At 60.9% G+C, this 22455-nt stretch overlaps 2 protein-coding genes across 4 annotated transcripts; both read left to right on the top strand.

Moving 5' to 3' along the window:
- The first annotated feature begins 113 nt into the window (after window positions 1-113).
- R3HDM4 (R3H domain containing 4) lies at window positions 114-10116 on the top strand. Of its 2 annotated transcripts, XM_082331273.1 has the most exons (9): window positions 114-245; window positions 3474-3628; window positions 3804-3922; window positions 4986-5109; window positions 5616-5701; window positions 7031-7116; window positions 7559-7614; window positions 8368-8399; window positions 10090-10116. In XM_082331273.1, exons 1-9 carry the CDS (start codon window positions 202-204, stop codon window positions 10099-10101), a joined length of 714 nt encoding a protein of 237 aa, XP_082187399.1. In that variant the 5' UTR covers window positions 114-201; the 3' UTR covers window positions 10102-10116. The 2 variants fall into 2 exon arrangements, with proteins under 2 accessions (XP_082187399.1, XP_082187398.1); XM_082331272.1 differs by lacking the exon at window positions 10090-10116 and having other exon boundaries at window positions 8368-9340.
- On the top strand, window positions 8487-20687 carry MED16 (mediator complex subunit 16). 2 transcript variants are annotated; one of them, XM_082331222.1, is made up of 16 exons: window positions 8487-8501; window positions 10128-10201; window positions 10890-11074; window positions 11492-11599; window positions 11816-11985; window positions 12887-13318; window positions 14236-14341; window positions 15035-15190; window positions 15549-15760; window positions 16034-16240; window positions 16675-16885; window positions 17097-17230; window positions 17637-17829; window positions 18083-18299; window positions 18699-18782; window positions 19896-20687. In XM_082331222.1, exons 3-16 carry the CDS (start codon window positions 10939-10941, stop codon window positions 20020-20022), a joined length of 2493 nt encoding a protein of 830 aa, XP_082187348.1. In that variant the 5' UTR covers window positions 8487-8501; window positions 10128-10201; window positions 10890-10938; the 3' UTR covers window positions 20023-20687. The 2 variants fall into 2 exon arrangements, with proteins under 2 accessions (XP_082187348.1, XP_082187347.1); XM_082331221.1 differs by lacking the exons at window positions 8487-8501; window positions 10128-10201 and adding an exon at window positions 10217-10357.
- The last annotated feature ends 1768 nt before the right edge of the window (window positions 20688-22455 follow it).

Raw genomic sequence — 22455 nt, 5'->3', positions numbered from 1 at the left:
TTAAAGGGGCCGCGCCCCCGGGGCTCCGCCGTCACCGAGCCCCCGTTTTAGCGCCCCCCCCCCCCCCCCCCCGTGACCCCGCCCGCACCGTCCCGGGGCGGGGCTCGGCTCCCTGCGGCTCCACCCCCTCCATGACGCCACTTCCTGCGGGGACGCGGAGGCCCCGGTGCCGCCTGTGCCGGTCCGGTCCGAGCGGGGACCATGGTGGTGCTGCGGGGCGGCGCGGGCCCTGAGGAGCCCTACCCGTGAGTGCGGGGCCCCGGGGCCGGGCTGGGCCGTGGGGGCGGCTGGGGCCTGCGAGGGGCCGCCCGTGGGCCCGGTTGCGGCCTCGGCTCCGTCCCCGCTTCGCCCCCAGCCCGCGCCGCTTCCTCCCGCGGGCTGGGCGGGCTCCGCTTCTCCGGGGGGGGACCCCCGAGGGCGGCGGGAGGGGGCGGCCGCCGCGCCCCGCGAGGGCTGCTGCCCCGTCGCCCTGGAGCGGGAAGGCGCCCGGGCCCGGAGGCGGCCGTGTCAGCGGCAGGAGGCCGTAATTAGGAACGGGGGTTAATTAGTGTTTACCCCGCCGAAGGTCACGGGTGCTCCCTGGGGAGCCGGGCCTCGGTCTCTCGGGGGGCCCGGTCCCGGTGGGCGCAGCCCACGGCCGGGGGCCGCTGGCCCTGCGAGCCAAGGCGAGCCCGCCGCTCCCAGCCGGGGCTAGCGGGGGCCCGGGACGGGGCTGCCGGGAGCCCGGCAGCCGCGGGGCGGCTCGGCACGGCGGGGCTTCTCTTCACCGGTGCCACGGCCCGGCAGCGGGGGCTTTGCTTGGGGCGCCGGTGCCGCGTCCCGCTCGCTAGGCGATAAATAACAGGAACCGGTTAAAAACAGCTCTCCTGTCGGGGAAGAAGGGGCTTCTTCTTTCTTGGAAACGCGAAGCGGAGGAGAAGCCGCTGAACTTTCTGTGTGGGGCCCCGGAGCTGCGGAGCTCGTCCCCGTGTTTGCTCCGGTCCCCGGGGAACGAGCTCTGCTGGGACCCCCGCTCCCGCGGGGCGGCCGCGGCTTGCGCGGGATGGGATCCCGATGCCAAAAGCGGAGCTCGTCCGAGACCGGCTGCTGGCTCCTGGCTGGGCGCCCGCTGCTGTAAAGCCCGGCTCTGCTGGCACAGGCCTAAGGTCACTGTCACCTGTGAGCCTCCCGGCTTGGAAACGGATCCCGCAGCGCCGGCGGGCGGGGGCGGCAATGCCGAACGGTGGACGTGGCAGCGCAGGGTGCCGAGGCGGGGTGCCAAGCCCGCGAGCACGCACCGGGCAGCCTCGGCACCGCCGCAAACGGCCCCGGAGGCTTTGGGGAGCAAGAGGCGTGTGCGGCTCAGCAGCCCGTTCTGCTGGCGAGGAGCTGGGGCTGCGCCTGTCCCGAGGCCCAAGCCTCGGTGCGGGCAGGGGAGGGCTGGGCCGGGGGGTCCCGGCAGCGCCGGGGGTGCTCCCACCCTGGTGACGCGCAGCTGGTTTTTAGCATCTTTTTTTCCCCCCGTCCAGCAGAGGCTGGAGGATGAGCCCTCCTCCTTGTCCCGCTGCCCCGAATTGGGGCTCCCCCGTCTGTGAAAACAGGGTAAATATTTACTGCACGTTGCCTCGGACCCCTTCTCTTTGAAGGGCTTTTTCTGTGGCACAGCCATCCCAGGGCCGTGCCGGTGAGCCGTGCCGGCGCCTGGTCGTGCCAGGCTCGCAGCTGCTGAGCTCTGTGTACTCAAACCTCCCAACTGGGGCCAGCAGTAAGGTGACTCCTTCTGTTATTATTTTTTTTTTAACCACCTTTGTATCAAAACTTGATCCGCGAGTGCTGGTCGCTCTCTGTTTGCAGCTTGGGTTACAGCTCCCCACCCCGTCTGTTAGTCATCGCAGGGATACGTGCGTCCCTTTTATTTCTTCCAAGGCCACCTCTGCTGCTGTTTTCTCTCCAGCTGGAAGGGGGAGAGGTGGGGCTTTTCCCCCCCCCAGCAGCAGAGGCCCCATCACTGCCCCTGTCCAGGGGAAGGAGAAATACAAAAATCAAGGCTTCGGTGTGGGTGAGCAGCTGGCTGCCTTCCCGGGCTGGCAGGCTGCAATCGGGCGGCACAGCCCGCTCTGCCCCGGCTGCTGCGGGCGGCTGTGCCAGCGCCCGATTGCGGTGCCGGCTCTCCCGGGGCGCTGGAAAGGAGGGGACGCGGTGGGGACAGCCGTGCCTGGCGGGGGAATGGCCCCGCGAGACCGTGGCGCTGCCGTGGCCGGGGAGGACAGCGGTCAGCCTTGCTGCAGCGGTGCAGCTCCCCTCCAGCCCTGCCCTACGGTCCTGTGGGGGTGGTTTGTTTTGGTGGCGTTGGTTTTCTCGCCCACCTTCTGCTGCGCTAAAGGAAATCCACACAAACCGGAGGGGAAGCTGTGATGCAGAGACCTCGGCGAGTGGGCAAAGAACAAGCGAAAAGATAGTGAAACTTCCTGTCTTCGGCGGAGTTTTAGTGAACTTTGAAACCAAAGCGGTTGTGTTAAATGCCCAGTGAGCTTCTTGCTCATCACTTGGTTTAATTTTCACAGGACATCATCTAAGTTTTATGGTCGTTCCTAAATTGTACCTACGTCTGAGTAACGCCCTGACCATAGAATTGTTGTTAACAGAAGCCGAACACCTTTGGGTGTACCCGGGAGCGGCGCAGCCTTCCTCCCGGGGGCTGGAGCTTTATGGCAGCGGAGGCGCCTGCTGCCTGTTCCCACTCTGGGCGGTGCTGGGGTGGCCGGTGTCTGCTCCAGGCCCCGCCGGCTCGTGCCGCACAGCAGCTGGTGGTGCCGTGCGCCGGCCGCATCCCCGAGGATGGAGAACCAGGGAAACCAGCCCTTGCTGGGGCAGGGGAGCGCCTGGCTCCGGGGTGGTGGTGGGGAGCAGCCGCAGCAGCGTAACGGTCTGGAGGGAAGAGCCACCCCAGGCAGTAATTGTATGGCCAGGGCGGGTGCTACCGCTGCCTTCGATAATCAGGTGATAGGGCCCATTGCCGATCGCTGCGGAGGCCGCGTGGCAGCATGGCGCCGGCGGCTCCAGCGGCACGCTCCCGCTGGGCGCTGGCAAATGCAAGGTGCAGCGGGTGTCTGGCTGCGTGGGGCACCTCGGGGTCCCTCCCCAGCCTCTGCTCCACAGAAATGAATCTCTACGCCTTGCCTTGCATGTTGGTGGAGTTAATTACCCTGAACGTCTAGCTGCTAACGCGCAGCTGCTTTACACAGACCATATCCTTGGAGCAAGCTGTGGTTCAGCAGCGTAGCATGCCGTGAGGCTGTTAGCTGTGACCGGAGGGGTACAGGGCCCCGTGGAGGAGGATGCGGTGCCTATTGCACGAACGCTGATGGCTGATGCTCTGCCTCCTGCATCGTCCCTGCCAGGGGCTCTCCCCGTGCACCCCCCTGTCCTCGCGCTGCTGCAGCCACCCTGGGGTCTCAGGTGGGCTCAGTCCCTTCTGCCGCCTGTCCCTGCAGGAGGATCGAGGACTGCCTGCCCCCGCTGGAGGACTCCCCATCCAAGAGGTTCTCCCCCTCCAAGCGAAAGCAGTATTATATCAACAAGGCCATCCGCAACTCGGACCTCATCCCCAGGGCCAAGGGGCGCAAGAGCCTGCAGAGGCTGGAGAACAGTAAGGATCTGGGGCAGGGTCTGAGTGCTGGCTCTTCCCGGGCTGGGTCCCTTCCCCAGGGCAGGCGGCCGCTGCCCCAAGCCCTCCGCTGTGTGGCAAGCAGGGGGTGCTGGGGGCGCAGGGCCTCTCCGAGGGCGCTGCCTCCCCTCTCAGGGGCTTTGCTCTTTCCCCCTAGCTCGCTACCTGATGACGCTTCTGGAGCGAGATGAATGCGGCAGTGACGAGGGAGAGCTTGCTCACTCCGCCACCCCGAGCATCTTCACTGAGGCCTGTAACAACGAGACCTACGTGGAGGTAGGCGCAGCCACCCGCCTGCTCGGGGCTCGCTGGGGCGGCCCTGGCACGGCACGTGCAGTTCTGGCAGTACGCAGTGTCCGTACCTCCTTCCTCCGACCCGAGGAGCCCTCTGCCTCCCCAGCCCGAGCTGCTGTGCCCTAGCTCCTGCCCGGTGTCAGGGTCGGGGCTGGCATCTGTGCATTCAGTGCCTGGCTGCCGCTGCGTGTGCCGGGGGGGAGATCAGGTCCTGGGGCCCCTGGTCCTGCAGCCTGGGGGATCTCTGGGCAGGTCGTCTTGTGGAGGATCCGCACAAATGTGCGGTGCAAGGGCTGAGTCCCGCTCGGAGCCTGGCCAGGCCGGCTTAGTGGAGGCTGCTGCCGAGTGCCCCAGCGTACAGCGTTGTACCTGCGGGACCACTGACGCTGGGTGAGCTGCAGCACTTCCTCCGAAACCGGCCCCTTGCCAAACCCCTCTTGCTTCATGGTGTTGCGATACCGGCTCTGTAACCGAGCGTTTTGAAACTTGGCTCCTCTCCGGTTTGATGCTCAGGGCTTTGGCTGCAGAGCGACCTGCGTGGTCTGTGTGCGCTCTTGGCTCTGCAGAGCTCCTCTCTCCCTCAGTCAAGCCAGGCTTAGGAAGCCTGATGTAGATGGGGGTTTGAGGCTGGCTTGCACGGATGGGCTGCTGTGTCAGCACTTGGACTCCCAGTAACTATTAAAAAACCACTTTGTATGTTGGCTCCAAGTGTTAAATCTGCATCTCCTCCCAAAGCAGTTGTTAGAAGCTGTAATGGATGATCGGGAGCCGGAGAGACGGGGAGAAAGGTTGTCATTGCTGCAGCTCGTGTCCACCGTGGTCTGCCTCCGCGCTGGCTGGGGCAGCGTCACAGCTGCGGAGCTCTGCCCAGCCCCGTTCGTTCCCCGCTGCGAGCTGCTGTTCCTGCTCTGCCTGGGCCGTCCCTGGGGACGGGTGGGTGAGGAGGGGGCTCGCGGGCTGCCAGGTGGGGCTCTGAGGGTGGCCGTGCACCGCTGGGTGCTCCCCGGAGACCTCTACAGTGGGGCCTGGTGACTTGTGTTGTCAGATCTGGAACGACTTCATGAACCGGTCGGGAGAAGAGCAAGAGCGAGTCCTGCTCTACCTGGAGGAGGAGGCCAGGAAGAAGCACAAGAGGAAGCTGCCCATCAAGAATGAAGACAAGTGGAAAGGTGCTGGGAGGGGAGGGGACGCTGGGTGGGGAGAGCCTCTCCCTTTCCTCCCTTGCATGCTTTTTGGGAAGGGCGCTCTTCCCTGAGGGCCGTGTCCTGCTCCCTGCACCATCCGCTCGTGGTGGGGCCGGGGGATGACTGAGCAGACCCCTTGGGTGCTGCAGCGGGGGGTTTGTGCCTGGCAGACCCCCATGTACCCGGGAGGGTTCGTGGGAGTCGGGAGTAGCCGGGGCGATGGGCACAGCAGCCGTCCCCCGATCGCAAACCCCCAAATCTCAGCACCCTCCAAACGCTCCTTTGCTGGGGAGGGCGTTGCTGGTCTGGGGGTGACTTTGTGCAGATCCACAAACGAAGGAGGTGGCCAGCTGGGGTCCTCTGGGGCGGCTGGGGGACGTCGGGCTCCTTCCGCGAGGTGATGCTGTGTGGCTGCAGCCGGAGGCGTCCCGTGGGCGGTGGGGACGTGAGCAGTGTCTGAGTCCCTTCTATCTTCTCTCCGCCGGCTCCAGAGCACCCTGCCTACACGCCCAAGGAGTGCTTCCAGCGCATCAGCCGCCGCCTGCGCTCCACCCTGAAGCGGGGCAGGATCCCCATGGTGAGCTGGGGGCGACTGGGGGGCGGCGGGGCTGGGGCAGGCAGGGCTCCGGCTGCGTGCTGCCGCGTGCTGCGCGAGCGGCTGCCTCCGGAGCCACGTCGCGAGGGCTGTCCCCTGGCCTCGCGCGCGGTCACCGAGCCAGACGAGTGCCTGGTTTCAGATGAGCTCCTGGGGAATGTGCTCCAGTTCTTGTATGACCTCTGCAGTGGCGGCCGATTGCAAACAGACATTCAGCTCCCTGTGCAGATGGGTTTTCCTGGCTCAGTTCAGATTTTTCTGGTAGTTACAGGTCACTTGTACGTGGTTGTTTCCCAGTCTCTGCTTGACGAGCAGCAGGTGATGGGGGAATCCAGTGTGTTTGCCCACAGGGGCAGCAGGGGAGCCTTTGGGGTCTTCAGAACGGCCCACATAAGGCTATTTGGAAAAACTCAAATGCGTTTTGAAAGGGGTCAAAGTGCGTAAACCGCTGAGCAGACTATTAAGCCTGAACGGAGAGGCAAGCGTGGCCTTGTGCCGCCTGGCTCGGGGAGCCGAGCTGCCACGCGCCGCCCCTGCGCCGAGCTGCCTGCCCAGACGCTTGCTCTCCTGGGCCCCGGGGGTGCCTGGCTCCCTGCTCCCTCTTCTCAATGGTGCTGTTTTCCTGCTCTGTTTGTTTTCCTTGCTCTAATTAGAGTCTCTAAAAGCGGTCTCGGCTCCTCCTGCCCGCTGGCTTCTGCTCAATTTGTTCTCAAATGAGACTTGCTTCTGCTGCTTGTCTCTGGGGTCACGGTGCTCCGGAGAGCTGCATCAAGCTGATCTTTGCCTGTTGGGAGAAAAGGAGACGCGAGGCACGAGGCTTTCCTGGCTGCCGCCGCTATGAGCGCGGGGGACGATGCCAGCCCTTGGCACACAAAGTGTGGAGTTGGCAGGGGACAGATTCTTCCCTGCCGCGGGGGCTGGAAAGGGGAGTTGTCTCCTCTCCTTGTGCCTTCCTGCTGTCTCGCATCCAGATGATTTGCCTGGGAGCTGCTGGCGGTAACTCCTCGGGAGTCGGAGGCCCTGTCGCGCTGGGGCTGTGCGGACGTGGCAGGGGAAGGCGGTTGTGGTCACAAAGTGCCCGTGGCTCTGCCCGGCCCTGGCTGGGGCAGCAGCTCCTCAACGGCGGAACGCGGGCGCCGCGAGGGGCGCAGAGCTGCGTGGGGGCGGGTGGCTTTGCCCGCGTTGGGGTGCACCCGGCGAGCGCCGGCTCCCCTCGCCCGGCTCCTTGCTCTCGCCTGTTGCCGCAGGGTCTGAGCAGGGTCCGGCCACCGCTGCCCTCTCCTCGCTGACAGCCCCTGCTTCTCCTTGCAGGGGACGCTGGAGGGCCTGGAGGAGGAGCTGCTGGCCTTCTTCTCCGTCACCCCTCACTCCGTCTACACAGCGCTGATGGACAACAGGTATTTCTGCCCCTCGGGCTCTGCAGGTGTCGGCGCTCCCCACGGAGCCGGGGCCGGGGTCCTGAGCCATGCGCACCCCGTGCGCGGGGGTTCCCGGCTCGCCACGGCCTGAGCCAGCCGCCGCGCACGCAGGCTGCTCCGCCCGGGCTCCCTGTGCCCCAGCCTGCGCCCCAGAGCTGCCCCTGGCTGCAGAGGGGCGCTGGGGCGGAGGAGACCCCTCGGGCTTCCCTCGGCCAGGCTCGGTCGCCAGCTGGGGACGCTCGCCTGGCCCGGCCCCTGCGGAGCCCCCGAGGGAGGGATGTGCTGGGGGATCCCGGCACAGGGGCTTGTGGCACTTTGTGCTCCTGGTCTCTGATCCGTGGGAGGGACCGGGGCAGGGCAACACTCGGGAGATGCTGGTCTGAGACACGGCAACTCTAACCCTGTCCCCCGTCTCCCCCAGCTTCGAGCGACTCCTGCTCCACGCGCTCTGCCAGTACATGGACCTTGTCTCTGCCAGTAAGAGCCTCATGTTTGGTTTTGGTTTTGTTGTTGTTTTTCCCTTCTCTTCATCACTATCTCTCCTCTCCAGCTCAGCCTCTTCCTCCCTTCCTCCTCCTGGCCCCACCTTGCGCTGCAGCTCACAGATAACCCCGCTCTCCGGCCTCCGCTGCCCGAAGCTCCCTCGGGAGCCTCGGCAGTGGTCACGCTGCTTCGCCAGCACTAGTGGTGGGTGGGCAACGTCAGCCGCTGCCAGGGGTTGAAGCCCAGCGGCCAGGGTGATGGCCAGGCCCAGCTCTGCCTGGGGGTGTCCCAGTCACAGCAGCGCTGCCATTTCTCCTCTTGTTTCTGGGTCTGGATGTCCCGCGGCTGCTCACGGGGCTGCCTCCTGCGGCCGCTGCCTCCTCCCACGGAGAGCAGCCGTGCCCGCGCCCTGCCTGCGGGTTTCCCTAGAAGGTCTCGTTGCCAAGGCAGGGGAGGAGAGGCACCGGGCTCTGTCCCTGCGGAGGAGTCTTCACTGCTGAGCGTTTCATTAGCAGCTGCTTGTGGAAAACAGCATGAGAGCGCTAATGATGTGAAGTGGAGCCCGTGGTGCCGGCAGGGAGGCGTGGAGAGGGCTGGGGGGGGGACAGTTGCCTTCTCTGCAGAGCACGGGGGAACCCGTGCTCGCTGCGAGCCGCAGGCAGGAGGGGAGGTAGCTGGGCTGGGAAGGCCGTGTTCGGGACCCACGGCGGGGACGGTGGCGTGCTAATTGCTCCCTCTCGCCCCCAGGTTCGGACATCGAAGGGAAACGTCAAATGAAAGTGAGCAACAAACACCGTGTCTTCCTGCGCCCCGAGCTCCTGCTCTCAGACTACCTGGGGCAGATGAGCTGATGCCCCGCGGGACGCCCTGCCCCTCGCTTGGTGCGCTGAAGGCTTCCTTCATCTGCTCCTGGCCTCTCCCAGCCCTGCTGTCCCCTCGGATCCGGCCCGCTGCCCGCCTCTCCCCTCGCCCGAGCGGGGCGCGGTGCGGGCCAGCCCCCTCCTCGCACCCTCCTTGAGGGGCTCGTCCTTCCCCTCCTCCAAGAGCAGATGCCTGGTGCGGAGCCGGGGGCTCACGCTGCGCCCGGCCGGCTCGCGGAGCAGCGCTGCGCTCCCCTCGGGATGCCGGGGCTCTCGCCCGCGGGGCGGCAGCCAGCGCGGCCCTGCCGGCTATCGCCGCGCTCCAGGCGCGAGGTGTGGTTGGAGCGGGTGCCTATCTGTCGTGCTTGCCCTGCTCCCTGGGTTGCAGCGCTGCTTCCCGGCCGGAGCTGCTCTCCCTGGAACTGTTTGTGTGTCTATTTATAGCCCAGGTGCTTTTAAAAATAATCGGGCTGGGCCAAAACCACCTCTGGCACTGACACTCGTGGGGTGGTTTTGGTCCAGATTTTTCTGTGGTGAAACAGCTCCTCGCGGCTGCTGAGCAAACGCTGAGCCAGCGGAAGGGCCCGGGGGCCGCCGCGTTCCCGGCGTGGCGCGGCGCTTTGTCCAGCACCCGCAGCTCTGCGCCCGGGATGGGGCGTCGCGCAGGGGGGCGCGGGCAGGGCGCGGCCTGGGGAGCGCCCCGGGGCCCCGCTCCGAGCCCCCGGCCGCTCTCGCCCCGCTGGTGTTTCGGCTGTTCCCTACCTCGCGCGCCAGCCTGGGGGTGGTCCGGTGCCTCTGGACCTGCCTGCACCACGGGGCGCCGGGCTGTTTTTAAATGTAATATAGCCTGTGTTTTTTAACGTGTGTGCGTGTGGGTATGTGTGTGCGCGCTGGGGGAGCGCAGCCGGGCCCCGGTGCTCCCCGCCCGCGGCTGCCGTGGGGGCAGATGGGGCAGTTTGTGGGTCTCCCCGCGTCCCCCTGCTCACAGGGGTTCATCGTGGGTGGGGGCCCTGCTCTGCCCCGGGGGTGTCGGACCCCCGCCCCGCACTGCCTCTGCCTGTGGCGGCAGCACCCCCTGCCCCGGTCGCCTGCTGGGGGTCTTCGCTGGCTGCTCTGGCCCTGGGCTCCCTGCGGGCCATGAGGACACCGGCCACCATTGAGCGAGGGGACCCCGGGGCTGTGCCCGGGGGGCAGGGGCACCCCCCAACCCCCCGTGCGCTGTTTGCCTGTGACTCGGGTGGTCAGCAGCAATGACCCCGGTGGTCAGCAGCAATGACCCCCGGTGGTCAGCAGCAATAACCCCGGTGCTCGGGAGCAATAACCCCCGGTGGTCAGCAGCAGTAACCCCGGTGGTCAGCAGCAATAACCCCGGTGCTCGGGAGCAATAACCCCCGGTGGTCAGCAGCAATAACCCCGGTGGTCAGCAGCAATAACCCCCGGTGCTCGGGAGCAATAAATGACGGCGCTGCCGGGCTGCGGCCGTGTCTCCGCCGGCGGAGGGGGCTCGGGGGCGGGCGGGGGGCCCTCGGGCACAGCCCGCAAAAGGAGGGGGCGGGCGGGTCCGAAAAATATGGAACGCTTCACGAATTTGCGTGTCATCCTTGCGCAGGGGCCATGCTAATCTTCTCTGTATCGTTCCAATTTTAGTATATGTGCTGCCGAAGCGAGCACGGAACCACCCGCTGCCGCCGCGGTATTTAACGTTCCAGAAGTACGACACAGTCCGGATAGGGCGATCGGTTTCTCGTGCGGATAAATCCCTTGTGAGCCCTCCCCCGAAAATCCCCGACCCCTGAACCCTTCGCTTCGCTCGGCTTCACCAAAATCTCCCAAATCCACAGGTTTTTTTTGCTGTCCATGCCCGCAGTGGGTTCTGGGTAGGCGTCCATGCAAATTAGAGCCCCTGACTGGCGCGCCCAGCGCTGGGGGCCTCCGGCCTGGGGTGGCCGCGGCGGTGCCTGAGCGGGGCGGGGGCGCAGGCGCGCGGCGGGCAGCCCGCGGGGGCGGGGCGCGGCGGGGTCCTCGCGGGAGACGGCGCGGGCCGGTGAGTGCGGCCGCTCCCGCCCGGTACCGGACCCCGCGCCCCCCTCGGGGCCCGGCGCCCGTGGGTGCCCCCCGCCAGCGCCCCGGCCCCCCGCTCCCCCGCCGCGGGCCCGGCTCCCCCCGCCCTGAGGGGCGCCGGGGCTTCTCCCGGTGCGGGGCTTGTGCCCGCCCGCGGCCTGGGGGGCTGTGCCCCCCCCCCTCCCCCGGAGCCTGGGGTCCCCGCCCGCCCCTCGGGAGCGGGGGCTGACCCCCCTTTCCCCGCCCGGGCGCCGGGGTCGCGGTGCGGCGGGGCCTGGGCGGGTCTCGCTGCGGGAGCCGGTGCAGCCGGGCCGGTGACCCGCGGAACCGGCTCTTCCTCGCTTCCAGGGAGGAGCGGGCGCCTTTCCCCGCTCCGCGCGGCTTTGCCGGCGGCGCGATGGACCTGGCGTACGTCTGCGAGTGGGAGAAGAAGCCGAAAAGCAACCACTGCCCGTCCATTCCCTTGGTGTGCGCCTGGTCCTGCCGCAACCTCATCGCTTTCACCACAGACCTCAAAAACGAGGAGGAAAAAGGTAGGCGCTTGTGGAGGGCCGGGTTCCGTCCGCTGGGAACTCGCGACGCGTTCCGGCGAGTCCTGCCATCGGGAGCTGCTGGGCCGGGTGGCCGGTGCTCCGCTTCGACCCGGACACCCCTCCGCTGCACTAATCAGCACAGGAAACCTGTGCTCTTTCTTTCCCTTCCATTCCCGAGATTTGAGGGGTATTTTCTTCGCTGGGGAGTGGTTCCCGCTCTGCTAAACCAGGGCAAGCTCTGCGCTGGCATCTGGTACGTCCCCTGAGTTGCCAAGCACAGTTGTTGTCCTTCCCAAAATTGCTTGATGCAAAATATTTTATGTCTTCCACTGCATCAGCGGAGGCTCCGTGGGTTTAGAAATGCCCAGCTGTGCAGCTGGTAACGGGGGACGGCGATTCACTTCTCTTTTCCTGTAGATCTCACTCACATGGTCCATATCATCGACACCGAGCACCCGTGGGACGTCTATTCCGTTAACTCTGGCCACGCTGAAGTCATCACTTGTTTGGAGTGGGATCAGTCAGGTGAGCTTGGATCCCTTCCGTTATCCCTGCGTCCCGCCGTTCACGTGCGTGCCTTCCCTAAAACGACGGTATGCGATTTGTTGTGGAGAGGGAGTTTGCCTGCCGCTTTGCAGCCACGAAATGGCTGCCTCCGTTCGAAGTGCGCCGGGGCGGTTGGATTTCTCGGTTGATTTCTTGGCTGTACCCCCTGGTTCTTACGAGGCGCCGTTGTCGTAGGCTCCAGGCTGCTCTCGGCAGACGCGGACGGCCACATCAAGTGCTGGAGCATGACCGATCACTTGGCTAACAGCTGGGAGAACACGGTGGGCAGTATGGTGGAAGGGGACCCGGTCGTGGCCCTGTCCTGGCTGCACAACGGCGTGAAGCTGGCCCTGCACGTGGAAAAGGTTTGTCCCAGCTCTGCAGGGGACCCGCTCAGGAAGGCTGGCTCGGGTCGCTAGCAAAGGGCTTGGGAAGCCTCTGCCTGTGGTCCTCTGCTCTGGGCTTCCTCCGTGGCCTTGGGCCAGGCGGGGAGGGGAAATTTTCCAGTCAAAAAGAAAAGTCAGATTCCTGGTTCCTGCTAAATTTCAGCGGGGGCTGGATGCCTGTTTCTCCTGGCACTTCAAACGTGTCTTCCTTAGTCTGGCGCGTCGATTTCCTTGGCTGTAAAACGGAGATAAAAGCATTTCTTTGCCTACCAGTAGTGATTCATAAGAAATACGTTCGAGGTCCTGAGGTTTGATCCAAGGATTTGGGAATGGGAGCCATATGCGCATGGAGATAAGCTGCTCGTTTAGAAACGTGTCTAATTCTGTCAGACTCGAAACGAGCAAGTCTGCCAAGTAGAAGTTACCTGCTTACGTTTTTTAAACATTAACTCTTAGGGCGTCCCGCAGAGAGAAGCCTTTCCCTCTCTGAGCGCTGGAGGGCCCGAGGCCCAGGGACGCAGAGGGTTGCACAGGGGTTGGTGTCGGAGCTGGATTTGGCCGCAGAAGGGCAGAGGGGCTGTCGGTCTTCCAGGCTCAGTCCACGTCAGTGAGGTTGGAGCTCTGCGTCCGGGGTGCTCCGAGGGCTTTGCTGATGGGCCGGGGCATTCCTGCTGCCGCCTGCGCAGCTGGAGCCGCTCGGGCAAAGGGGCCTCTCCAGGGCCACGTAGCAGAGCGGGGCGCGTGAGCTCAGTGCCCTCACCTGGCTCCGCTCACCTCCGCGGCCCGCGCTGCAGCGACTTAACGAGGAGAGCTCCGCAGTCGTGAGCGCGCTGCGAGTATCGGGTGCAAATGTCTTTGTGTTGTTGATCTTTGTTCGCAGTCTGGAGCATCGAACTTTGGTGAGAAGTTTTCCAGGGTCAAGTTCTCTCCCTCACTGACGCTGTTCGGTGGGAAGCCCATGGAGGGCTGGATTGCTGTCACCATCAGTGGGCTGGTGACGGTCTCTCTCCTCAAGCCCAACGGGCAGGTGCTGACGTCCACAGAGAGCCTGTGCCGCCTCCGCTGTCGCGTCGCCTTGGCAGATGTCGCCTTCACTGGTGGGGGGAACATCGTGGTGGCCACGTCGGATGGCAGCAGCACCTCCCCCGTCCAGTTCTACAAAGTCTGCGTCAGCGTGGTGAATGAGAAATGCAAAATAGACACCGAAATCCTGCCTTCCCTCTTCATGCGCTGCACCACGGACCCTGCCCGCAAAGACAAATACCCAGCAATCACTCACCTGAAATTCCTTGCTCGGGACATGTCAGAGCAGGTGAGCATCTGCTGCTAAAGCAAGCAGGAGGTAAATGAATAGCGAGGAAATAGCTGTTTGCTCCACCTTTGGCTTCCCCACATGGCTCTGGAGGTGAACAATCGTGTCCTGCAGTGCCCTTTGCGTTGCTGTTTCTGGAAGTGCTGCTGGTTCAGCTTCGCTGTCGAGCAGGCTGCACTTAAAAGCTCTGGGGGTGTAACGGCTGAGCCCGCCAGTTCGTGGAAAAGCAGCCTGAAAAGCCCCCTCCTTCGTTAGCCTGATTATGCTTTGCTTTGTTTGTTTCCTGGATCTGGCACTGGCCGTTGGGGGAGCTCTGCCGGGCTGTCCGGGAGGCTCTGGGATGTGAAGTCTTTCATCTTTAGGTCTCAGCTTCAAAGCAGCCCCTCTCCAGAGCGCTTAAACCTCTTGAGCTGTGTCACTTAATTTAGTAGCTTAACTCTGTTTGCCAGGGGATTGATAGTATGATTCTGGAAAGGTACGTGATTCAACGAAGCCCAGCCTCTCCTCTCTCTCCGCTGGTTAGGACGGAGTGCCCTGTTGGAGAGCGCGGTGTCTGCTCTGGCTTCAGAGTCAGTTCAGTTCCTGCCCTTTCCTTTATGTTTAGTTTACGATGTGCGTGAGTGACATCAGCAGGTCACAGCTCAAGAGAGATGAGATCGTTTGTGATGTGGAGAGGCCCGGGCTGTGATAACACATGGCAGAGTTCTGCTTCTCTTTCCTTCTGGCTGGAAGTAGGGACTTCACCATTACGTATTGCTGATGCAATCCTCTGCTTTTCGCTGGTGGAATATAAGCTAATTAGGGGAAGGAGCCTCAAAATAGAGGGGAGAGGGAGGAGCGGAAAATGCGACGGGATAGCGTCTTTCCCTATTGTAAAGTTTGTGTGTGTGGTTGCAGTACGGGTTTCTGTTTTGCAGGTGCTGCTTTGTGCTTCCAACCAAAACAGCAGCATCGTGGAGTGCTGGTCTCTGCGGAAAGAGGGCTTGCCAGTCAATAATATCTTTCAGCAAATCTCCCCTGTGGGTGAGTTTCTGCACCGGGTACCCTTAAAAATAGGAGCATGGTCTAAGTGAAAACGCAAGGCAGGTTCTCGAGCCCGTTATCGCTTATATGGGATTATCCAGAATCCTGTCTTTATTTTTCAGGTGTTCTCAGTCACATGCTCTATTCCATCTGTTTGCATCTTAGGGCACAAATTGCTGGTTTCAGGAAGTGGTTTAATTGTTACTTTCACTCAATAAAAGACATTTTCTGTGTTATGCTGTGCAACCACTCTTCCTGCTGAGAAGCAAGTGAGCCAAGCCTTCTAAAGGAAAAAGATCATGCAGCAAAGCTAGTTTAATCAAGCTATCCAGTCTGCATGTTTTTTCCACCTGATTTCAGATATAACAAAATCAAATCTACGCAGTTTGTTCCAGTGAAGTATAAAGGATTATTGTACGTAAGGATTTTTTTTAATCACCACCAGCAGAGCCTTCCATCAAAAGAGATTTAGCAAAACAAGTTATTGGTTTGGGTTTTTTTTCTGATCTCAGTAAGTGTACAAATAGGGAAATATGAGGGAAATATACTGGTCTGGTAGAACGAACAAATAGTCAGGGCGTGATCTGTAATCCCATGTAGCTGGGGAGCGTGGGCGGAAATCAGCGGGGGGGGCACGGCATTTTCTGATCCCTCTGGGGAGAGGTGTCTCACTTATTTACTTATTTTTCAAAGTTGGAGACAAGCAACCCATGATACTGAAATGGCGGATTCTTTCTGCCACCAACGACTTGGATCGGGTTTCGGCTGTGGCTCTGCCGAAGTTGCCAATCTCCCTGACCAATACTGATCTGAAGGTGGCAAATGACACCAAATTCTTCCCTGGATTGGGTAAGGAGTCTCTCTTGTCTTTCTCCTAAATACGTAGCTTCTGCCCGAAACGTCACCTTCTTCATCTTCTGAACTGTAGCTGAAGCGAGAATGTGGAGCAAACCGTATGAAATGCTGATAGGAGAACTTTCAAAGGCAGGGTATCTTCCTAGCCGCCCCATTTAATGCCCATGGAAAGAGGCGTATCTCTGTCGAACGCTGACGTGGCCTCCAGATACAAACGTGCCCGTGAGCCCGCAGCCTTTTGAGTGCTCTGTTGTTGCCGCGTGGGCTTTCGGTGGCGGCTGCTCCTCTGGGCGAGGTCTGGGTTATACCCAGAGGAGCTGCTTGCTCAGCCTCCGTCGTCTTCTCTCCCCAGGTCTGGCTTTGGCTTTTCACGATGGCAGCGTCCACATTGTTCATCGCCTGTCCTTGCAAATGATGGCTGTCTTCTACGGCTCTTCCTCCCAGCGCCCGGTGGACGAGCAGACCATCAAAAGGCAGCGAACTGCTGGTCCCCTGGTTCACTTCAAAGCCATGCAGCTCTCCTGGACGTCTCTGGCCTTGGCTGGCATTGACAGTCACGGGAAGGTATTGTGCTCTGTTACGGGGGGGCGTTAGTTCTTCTCGTCCGGGCTCTCTCTTTATCTCTCTAAGTGGCAACAGATCATTCAGAAACGTTCTGGGAATGTTACTTCCAGCTGTATGATCCATGTTCAACAAGAAGGGATGTGTCCTGTTACAGCAGGAATTGTATCTTCGGGGCAGGGATGAGCGGCAGTTGCCCATGTGTTGCGTGGTAGCTTTGTGGAGCGTTTTCAATCCGGTTCTTGATACGGATTTCCCTTTGCCTCCTCCCTGCAGCTGAGCATGCTTCGTATCTCCCCCTCCATGGGCCATGTGCTGGACATGAACATGTCCCTCCGTCACTTGCTGTTCCTGTTGGAGTATTGCATGGTGACTGGCTACGACTGGTGGGACATCCTGCTCCACGTCCAACCCAACATGGTCCAGAACCTGGTGGAGAAGCTGCACGAAGAGTATATGCGCCAGAACGCGGCCCTGCAGCAGGTCAGCGGGAGCGGGAGCTCCCCGGCTTCCCGCAGAGGGTGGGCACGTGGAGGGGTCTCGGTGACCGGGAGGGGGGAGTAGTAACTGCCAGTGCTCGGAAGTCAGACGGCTCTGCCTACCTGGCCGTGCTGTCTCTGCAGACTCTGCTCGAGCAGTATTTGAGGCGTGAAGAACCTCCGTTTAAGCAGTGTTCGTTTTCGCTAACGTTAATGGGTCTCTACCTGTTGGAAACTTCTGGTGAGGTGGTGGAGTCTATTTTTGGCAGCGATTCTGGGAACGGTAGCACTGTTTGTACATGCACAGGACGGTATTCGCTATTCATGTCATTCTTGTAGCAGAAATGGAGAGTAGAGAATAAAGCAGCTTGCTTTAATGAGCTTATTCTAATTCTGCCTTTACTTCTGTATTGTTCCTGGTGCCTCTCTGTCAATCAGGTCCTCTCCACGCGCATTGTTGCCATGAAGGCATCTCTCTGCAAGCTCTCCTCCAGCACAATAGCCCGTGTGTGTGACTACCATGCGAAGCTGTTCCTGATCGCCATTAGCTGCACCTTGAAATCGCTGCTACGCCCGCACTTCCTGAACACCCCGGACAAGAGTCCCGGGGACCGACTCACCGAGATCTGCTCCAAGATCACGGATATAGGTAGCGATTGCTCATAACATCAGGCACTGCGTTCCAAGAGCCTTGTATCAGATCGTTCCCCTTTTGGGTTCTTTATGAAGTGTCACGGGCTCATAGTAACTCCCTGGGTCTGAGGAAGAGGAGGGTGGCCTCTCTTGGCACCGCGGGGACAGGGGGTGAAGTTTGGATCCATCTTCTTCCTGAGCCAGGAGATGTCTTGCTTCTGTTTCAGACATTGACAAGGTGATGATTAACTTGAAGACGGAAGAATTTGTCCTGGAGATGACCACGTTGCAGTCCCTGCAGCAGCTCATCCAGTGGGTGGGAGATTTCGTGCTCTACCTGCTGGCCAGCCTTCCTAACCAGGTGAGAGCCTGGGGTCCTGAGAACAGACCAAGAAGAGCAAAAAAGTCTGCGGGCAGTGTTGGGGTAGCTTTAGCCAAGTCACACACGAGCCCGGTGTTCCTATCGCAACAGGCACTTGGGAGAAGGGTGTGAGAAACAGCAGAAATACAAAATGGCCCTTTCTGTGCCCAGCTGGGCATCGGTGGTGTAGTGACGGGCAGCCACATTCAGAGAAGCGGGCTCAGTAGCTGCCTGACTTGTTTAAACCTTTTACGAACCTCTGTGTGCCTCTGACCTCCACGGCATCCTCTGGCAGCGAGTTCCACAGGCTGCGTGCAGCTCGGGAAAAGGAGTTGTCTGAAAACAGAGCGGTGGTTCCAGCAGGCTGCGTGTGCGTCCCAGTCTCAGCTGGTTTCTCCCTCTGCAGGGCTCCCCTGTGCGGCCGGGACACAGCTTTCTGCGAGACGGAGCGTCCTTGGGCATGTTCAGGGAGCTGATGGTGGTGATCCGTATCTGGGGACTGTTGAAGCCGAGCTGCCTCCCCGTCTACACAGCGACCTCCGACACCCAGGACAGCATGTCCCTCCTCTTCAGGCTCCTGACTAAACTCTGGCTGTGCTGTAAGTGTTTGCCAGTTTCCCTGAACAAAAGAATCCTTCCTTAATGTGGATTGCGCGTGAAAGGAATAATTGCGGGGCGTAACTTCTGAGCGAGGCTGTAGTGTTTAGAAAGGGCAAGTACAGCTGCCAAGTTTATTGTTTTCTGTGCTGTGTTGGCGGATGGAGGAGGAAACTGCACGCAGCTCTCTTGAACTCTAAGTGAGAAATTTAAAGATCACGCTGGTTCTCTCTCTCTGCTTCATTTTCCATGCAGGTCGTGAGGAAAATCACATAACGGAGCCAGATGATACCCTGATAGACGAATGTTGCCTTCTGCCCAGCCAGTTGCTCATTCCCAATATTGACTGGTTGCCCATCAACGATGGCATTATCAGCAAGCTGCAGAACAAACAGCTCGTCCGGCTGCAGTTTGGGAAAGCTCCTGGGCTCGTTGGTCACACCGTCTCGTCCCAGTTCGATGCCTTTGTCAGGTACAGAGACCTGAAACGAATGGTGGCGCGGTGAGAGAGGGTGTCGGGAGGGCTGGGATCTCTTCCCAGCTCTGGGAGGTCAGTGGCTTTGGGACGCCTGTGGTTTTTGGTTCGTCCGCTTGCTGGTGTGACCCAGGAGCAGTATCCTCTCTGCCTAAATTTGTGTCTTAACTTGCAATGGGCTGGGAATTTAAAGTAGTGAAGAGATGGCAAATGGAAGGGGGGAAACGCTCCTTTGCGATTAGGTTCCTGTCAGCATGGCCTCGAATCCCATGGCGCTCAGTGGACCAGGTAGTCAAAGCCTGTGTCATGTTGGCCACTGAAATGCAGCTCACTGGCCTGGAAACAGCTTTTAGAAAGTGATATTCTAGAAAAGTTCCTGTTCTTCTTCCTACCCAGGGCGCCTGGACAGCCCAAAATTGATCACCTGAGGCGGCTTCATTTGGGAGCATACCCAACGGAGGAATGCAAGTCGTGCACCAGGTAAGCAGTGCAAGCGCAACCCCTTCAGTGCAGAGGAGGGCTCGGCAGAAGCTCAAACTGTTCTTTTTGTCATTCAGAAGCTCTCCTAGTCTCTATTTACCATCCTAGCCGGCATCCCAGTAACGTTGTATGTTAATTGTGTCTGCAGGAGGAAATGCTGCTTCTCTCATAAGGCTTTTGGTGTATGGCGCTGCCCCTTGCACTGGAAGAAAGCCGTTGTGGTTGTGTTTAGGGCATCCCTAACCTGGGAGACCGAGATCCTTACAGGGCTTGCTGAAGAGCAGCTCGCTGACTCGAGATGGCTGCTGCTGTATCGTTGCAGCATGGCTGTTAGATTAAAAACCTTATTACTTTGCCTGGTGCAAAGTAACCCCAGCTCCGTGCGAATTAGCTGCATTCGTCATTGCCAGTGACTGAACTACATTTCCTCTGAGGGCTGACTTGTGCATCGTGGAATAAATACGATGCTGCTTTTGCAGGAAAATCTGAGGGCAGTCAGGCTGCACAGGTAAATGGAGACCAGAATCTGGCCTGGAGGAGTCTTTATTAGTGATGAGAGGTCCCCAGCTTGTTTTGCAGGTCTGGTCTTTAAATAAAACTACCTGTGTTCTTGGGGAGGAGCTGCTGAGAGGAAATAACCACGGTATCCATGGTGCCATTTTTGGGTCATCTTTCAAACTAGGTTTGCATTTTAAGTCCTTTTGTGCTGTCCTCTTCATCCATCCTCACAAAAGAGCCTGGATTTCAAAATAATGGTGCAGGGAGCAAACTTCCATCTAATCATGTGATTGAATTAGCTTTAATTATTGGTTTTAATAGAAAGTCTCTGTAGCAGATCATTTTTACAAGATGCCTGTCTGCTGTTTTATGTATAAATAGCAGCTGGGGTCTGTTGTGTTGAAGACGGCCTCCTGTTCCAAGATAACCTCTCTTCATTTAAGATAATTGCTCGCATGGTTTCAGCTGGTTTTCAGTGCTCACAAATGTCACCTGCAAATGACAAAAGCTGGTTTCCTCCTCCTCGGAGACCCGCGCAGGTGCCCCAGCAGCGCTGGCTTTTTTTCCTGGGCTTCTGTCTCTCCTGGGCCTGGCTGCACCTCTCTTTCCTTCCAGGTGTGGCTGTGTCACGATGCTGAAATCGCCAAACAAAGTCACCGCGGTGAAGCAGTGGGAGCAGCGCTGGATCAAAAACTGCTTGTGCGGGGGGCTGTGGAGGAGGATGCCCCTCAGCTACCCCTGAGCCCCCCGCCCGGGGGCACGGGGGAGCAGCGGGCGCCGCAGGGGAGCTGCTCCGAGCCTCCTTCCTTGGAGGCCTTTGGGACCGAGGAAGCGCAGCCCTTCTCCTGCGCTCTCCCGAAGCATCGTCCTGATGCCGCCTGCGAGGCGGCGCCGAGCGGCTGAGCAGCAGTGCTGCTGCTTGTCTTGCCTTGATCTTTCTGCCTTAAAAAAGAGGGGAGGGAGCTCTCCCTCTTTTCCAGGGAAGAGCTGGGAGGGCATGCCGGAGGCTTCCCTGTCCGTGTCAGCTGGGGCCAAGGGCCTGGGAGGAGCGAGCCCGGCTGCAAGAGTCTTGGCCGGGCCCCGGCGCGCGCCCGTGCGTGGGCAGAGAGGTGATGGGTGGTGGCTGGGGGTGAGCAAAGTCCCCGTGAAAGGGGACTTGTGTTCATCCTTTGCTCCCGGCTGCTTGGAGGTGAGCGTGGGCTGGTTCCTCCCTGTTGCCCTGCGCTTCTCCAGCCTTGCCCCTCTGATGGGAGACTCCGCCGTCGTACCCGTCTCTCTTTTAACGGAGCGATTTCCCCCTCCGGAGGAGCAGGAGCACAGGAGTGCTGCTGCCTGGAGCAAACCCCTCTGGCTCTCACTGAACCAGCAGCTCTTTTGTAAATAAAAGTTCCCTTAATTTTGTACAGAATGTTTGCTTTGTTTTCAAAACTCCAGTGCTCTTTCGTGTGACTTTGGTCGTTCAGCGCTTGGCCAGGATGACTGGCGCACGAACAGAGGCGAAGCAGGAAAGCCCTGGTAATTGCATGTCCGTGAGGAAAGGAGCTGCCGTCATTTGCAAAATTGGAAGGGGAAATTAATGTTTTCGAGCTTCTGTCAGGTTATTATGGACACCAGAGGAGAAAACATCAAGTCGTTAGGATTGTTGTAAGTCCCCGGCGTCGGACAAAGCCGGACCCTTGAGCGTGTCTGAGGAAGAGCGTTGCTGCTGTACAGCGCTGCGCCGCTCCCAAGGTCAGGCGAAAATCGCATCAACCCCTTGCCCTCGCGACAGCGCTCAGCGACCCCTAGAAATTCCTAGAAATTGCAAATTAAGGGTGCTGATGGTGCATCTGCTGAACGTAGCAGCCCTGCCTGCTCCATCTTTAGCTGGGTGACCGAGGCTGTCGCTGTGTGCTTGCTCCGCTCTCTGAGGCCCTCGGTTCTTGGGGTGGGCTTCTGATTGCCTGGATATTTAATTTTAAAAGCCTCCCGCGCGTCGGGGCGTAGCTGGCTCGCTGCGCAGCGCAGCCTTGGGGCTCCCAGGCAGCAGGAGCTCCTTCAAGCTGTTGCTGCGGGTTTGCCGGAGCGGGAGCTGGAGGGGGGAGCTGCCCTGGGCTCCTGCCGAGATCAAACCAGGCTGAGGGCGGTGGAGAACCGGGCCGAAACCTCCGCGCTTTGCCGCCGCGCAGCAGAGGGGCCCGGAGCCGATTCCTGCCCGGCCGGCCGGCTGCTGGGCACCCCCAGAGAGCCCTGACGGGAGAGCAGGCCCCGCTTTCCCCGTTCCTTTCCCTCGGGAACTGCGTGTTCGTCGGTCAGTGAAAAACGCAGCTGATGGCAAAGAGCTCGTCTTGGCTCTGCTTAACGTTTTGCTGTACGGAGCTGGTCTCTGCCTCGCTGTTCTGCTGGTAATTAAGGAAAGTCAAATGGCTAATTAGGAAACTACACCTTCTTGTTAAGGCTCTTTTTCCCCTGTAAGTAAAACTGTAATCAGCCCGCGCCTTCGTTAATCTTTTTCTCAGCCAACAGGTCGGGGTTAACGTTTGCTGCTGTTTGCAGGGAGAGGGGAGCGAGCGGCCGCTCTGGGGGAGCGTGGATGCTCGGTCCCCGCTTCGCCTCCCGCCCGGGCTGGAGCCCGCGGCCAGGAGCAGCTCCCCGGGCGCTGGCCGAGCTCCGCCGCGGCTGCGCGCACAGCGAGGGGCGGAAGGTGGGCTGTGAAGTCCAGAACCGCTTTCTCCTCCTCCGTCCCCCCTGCCAGGGCCTCCTGCCCGTCCCTCGCCCTGCGCTGGGCCGCGCGCCGGCCGCGTCCATCGCTCCTTGTCCCGCTCTGCCCTGCTCCCAGCTGGGGATGCTGGAAGGGTCTCGCAACTCCCTGCCGCGATGCTGCTGCCCCGCTCTCGTCCTTCGTGCCTTCGCCCTGGCCCTGCTGCCCCTAAGGACTGGGGGAGCCGCGTCGGCGGGAGGGCGAGGGGCTCCTCTGCGCCGAGGTCCGGCGCTGGCCCTGCCGCGGGGGGGACACAGGACAGGCGCCAGGGCCTGGCCAGGGCCGCGGCGGTGCCGGCCGCTCCTGGGGCCGGAGGAAGGAGAGGGGCTCTGCCTCACCCCCGCCCCTCTTGAAAACAAGCGTGGGCCAAGAGCCGAGCGCCAGCGTCTCCTGGTCCAGCCTCCTTTGCCTCTCCCTGGGACAGGGAGCGAGGGT

The sequence above is a fragment of the Platalea leucorodia genome (genome assembly GCF_965183815.1).
Source record: "Platalea leucorodia genome assembly, chromosome: 21".
NCBI lineage: Eukaryota > Metazoa > Chordata > Aves > Pelecaniformes > Threskiornithidae > Platalea > Platalea leucorodia.
Note: the sequence above shows the minus strand (reverse complement) of the source record. Positions and strands in the feature narration are given on the sequence as shown.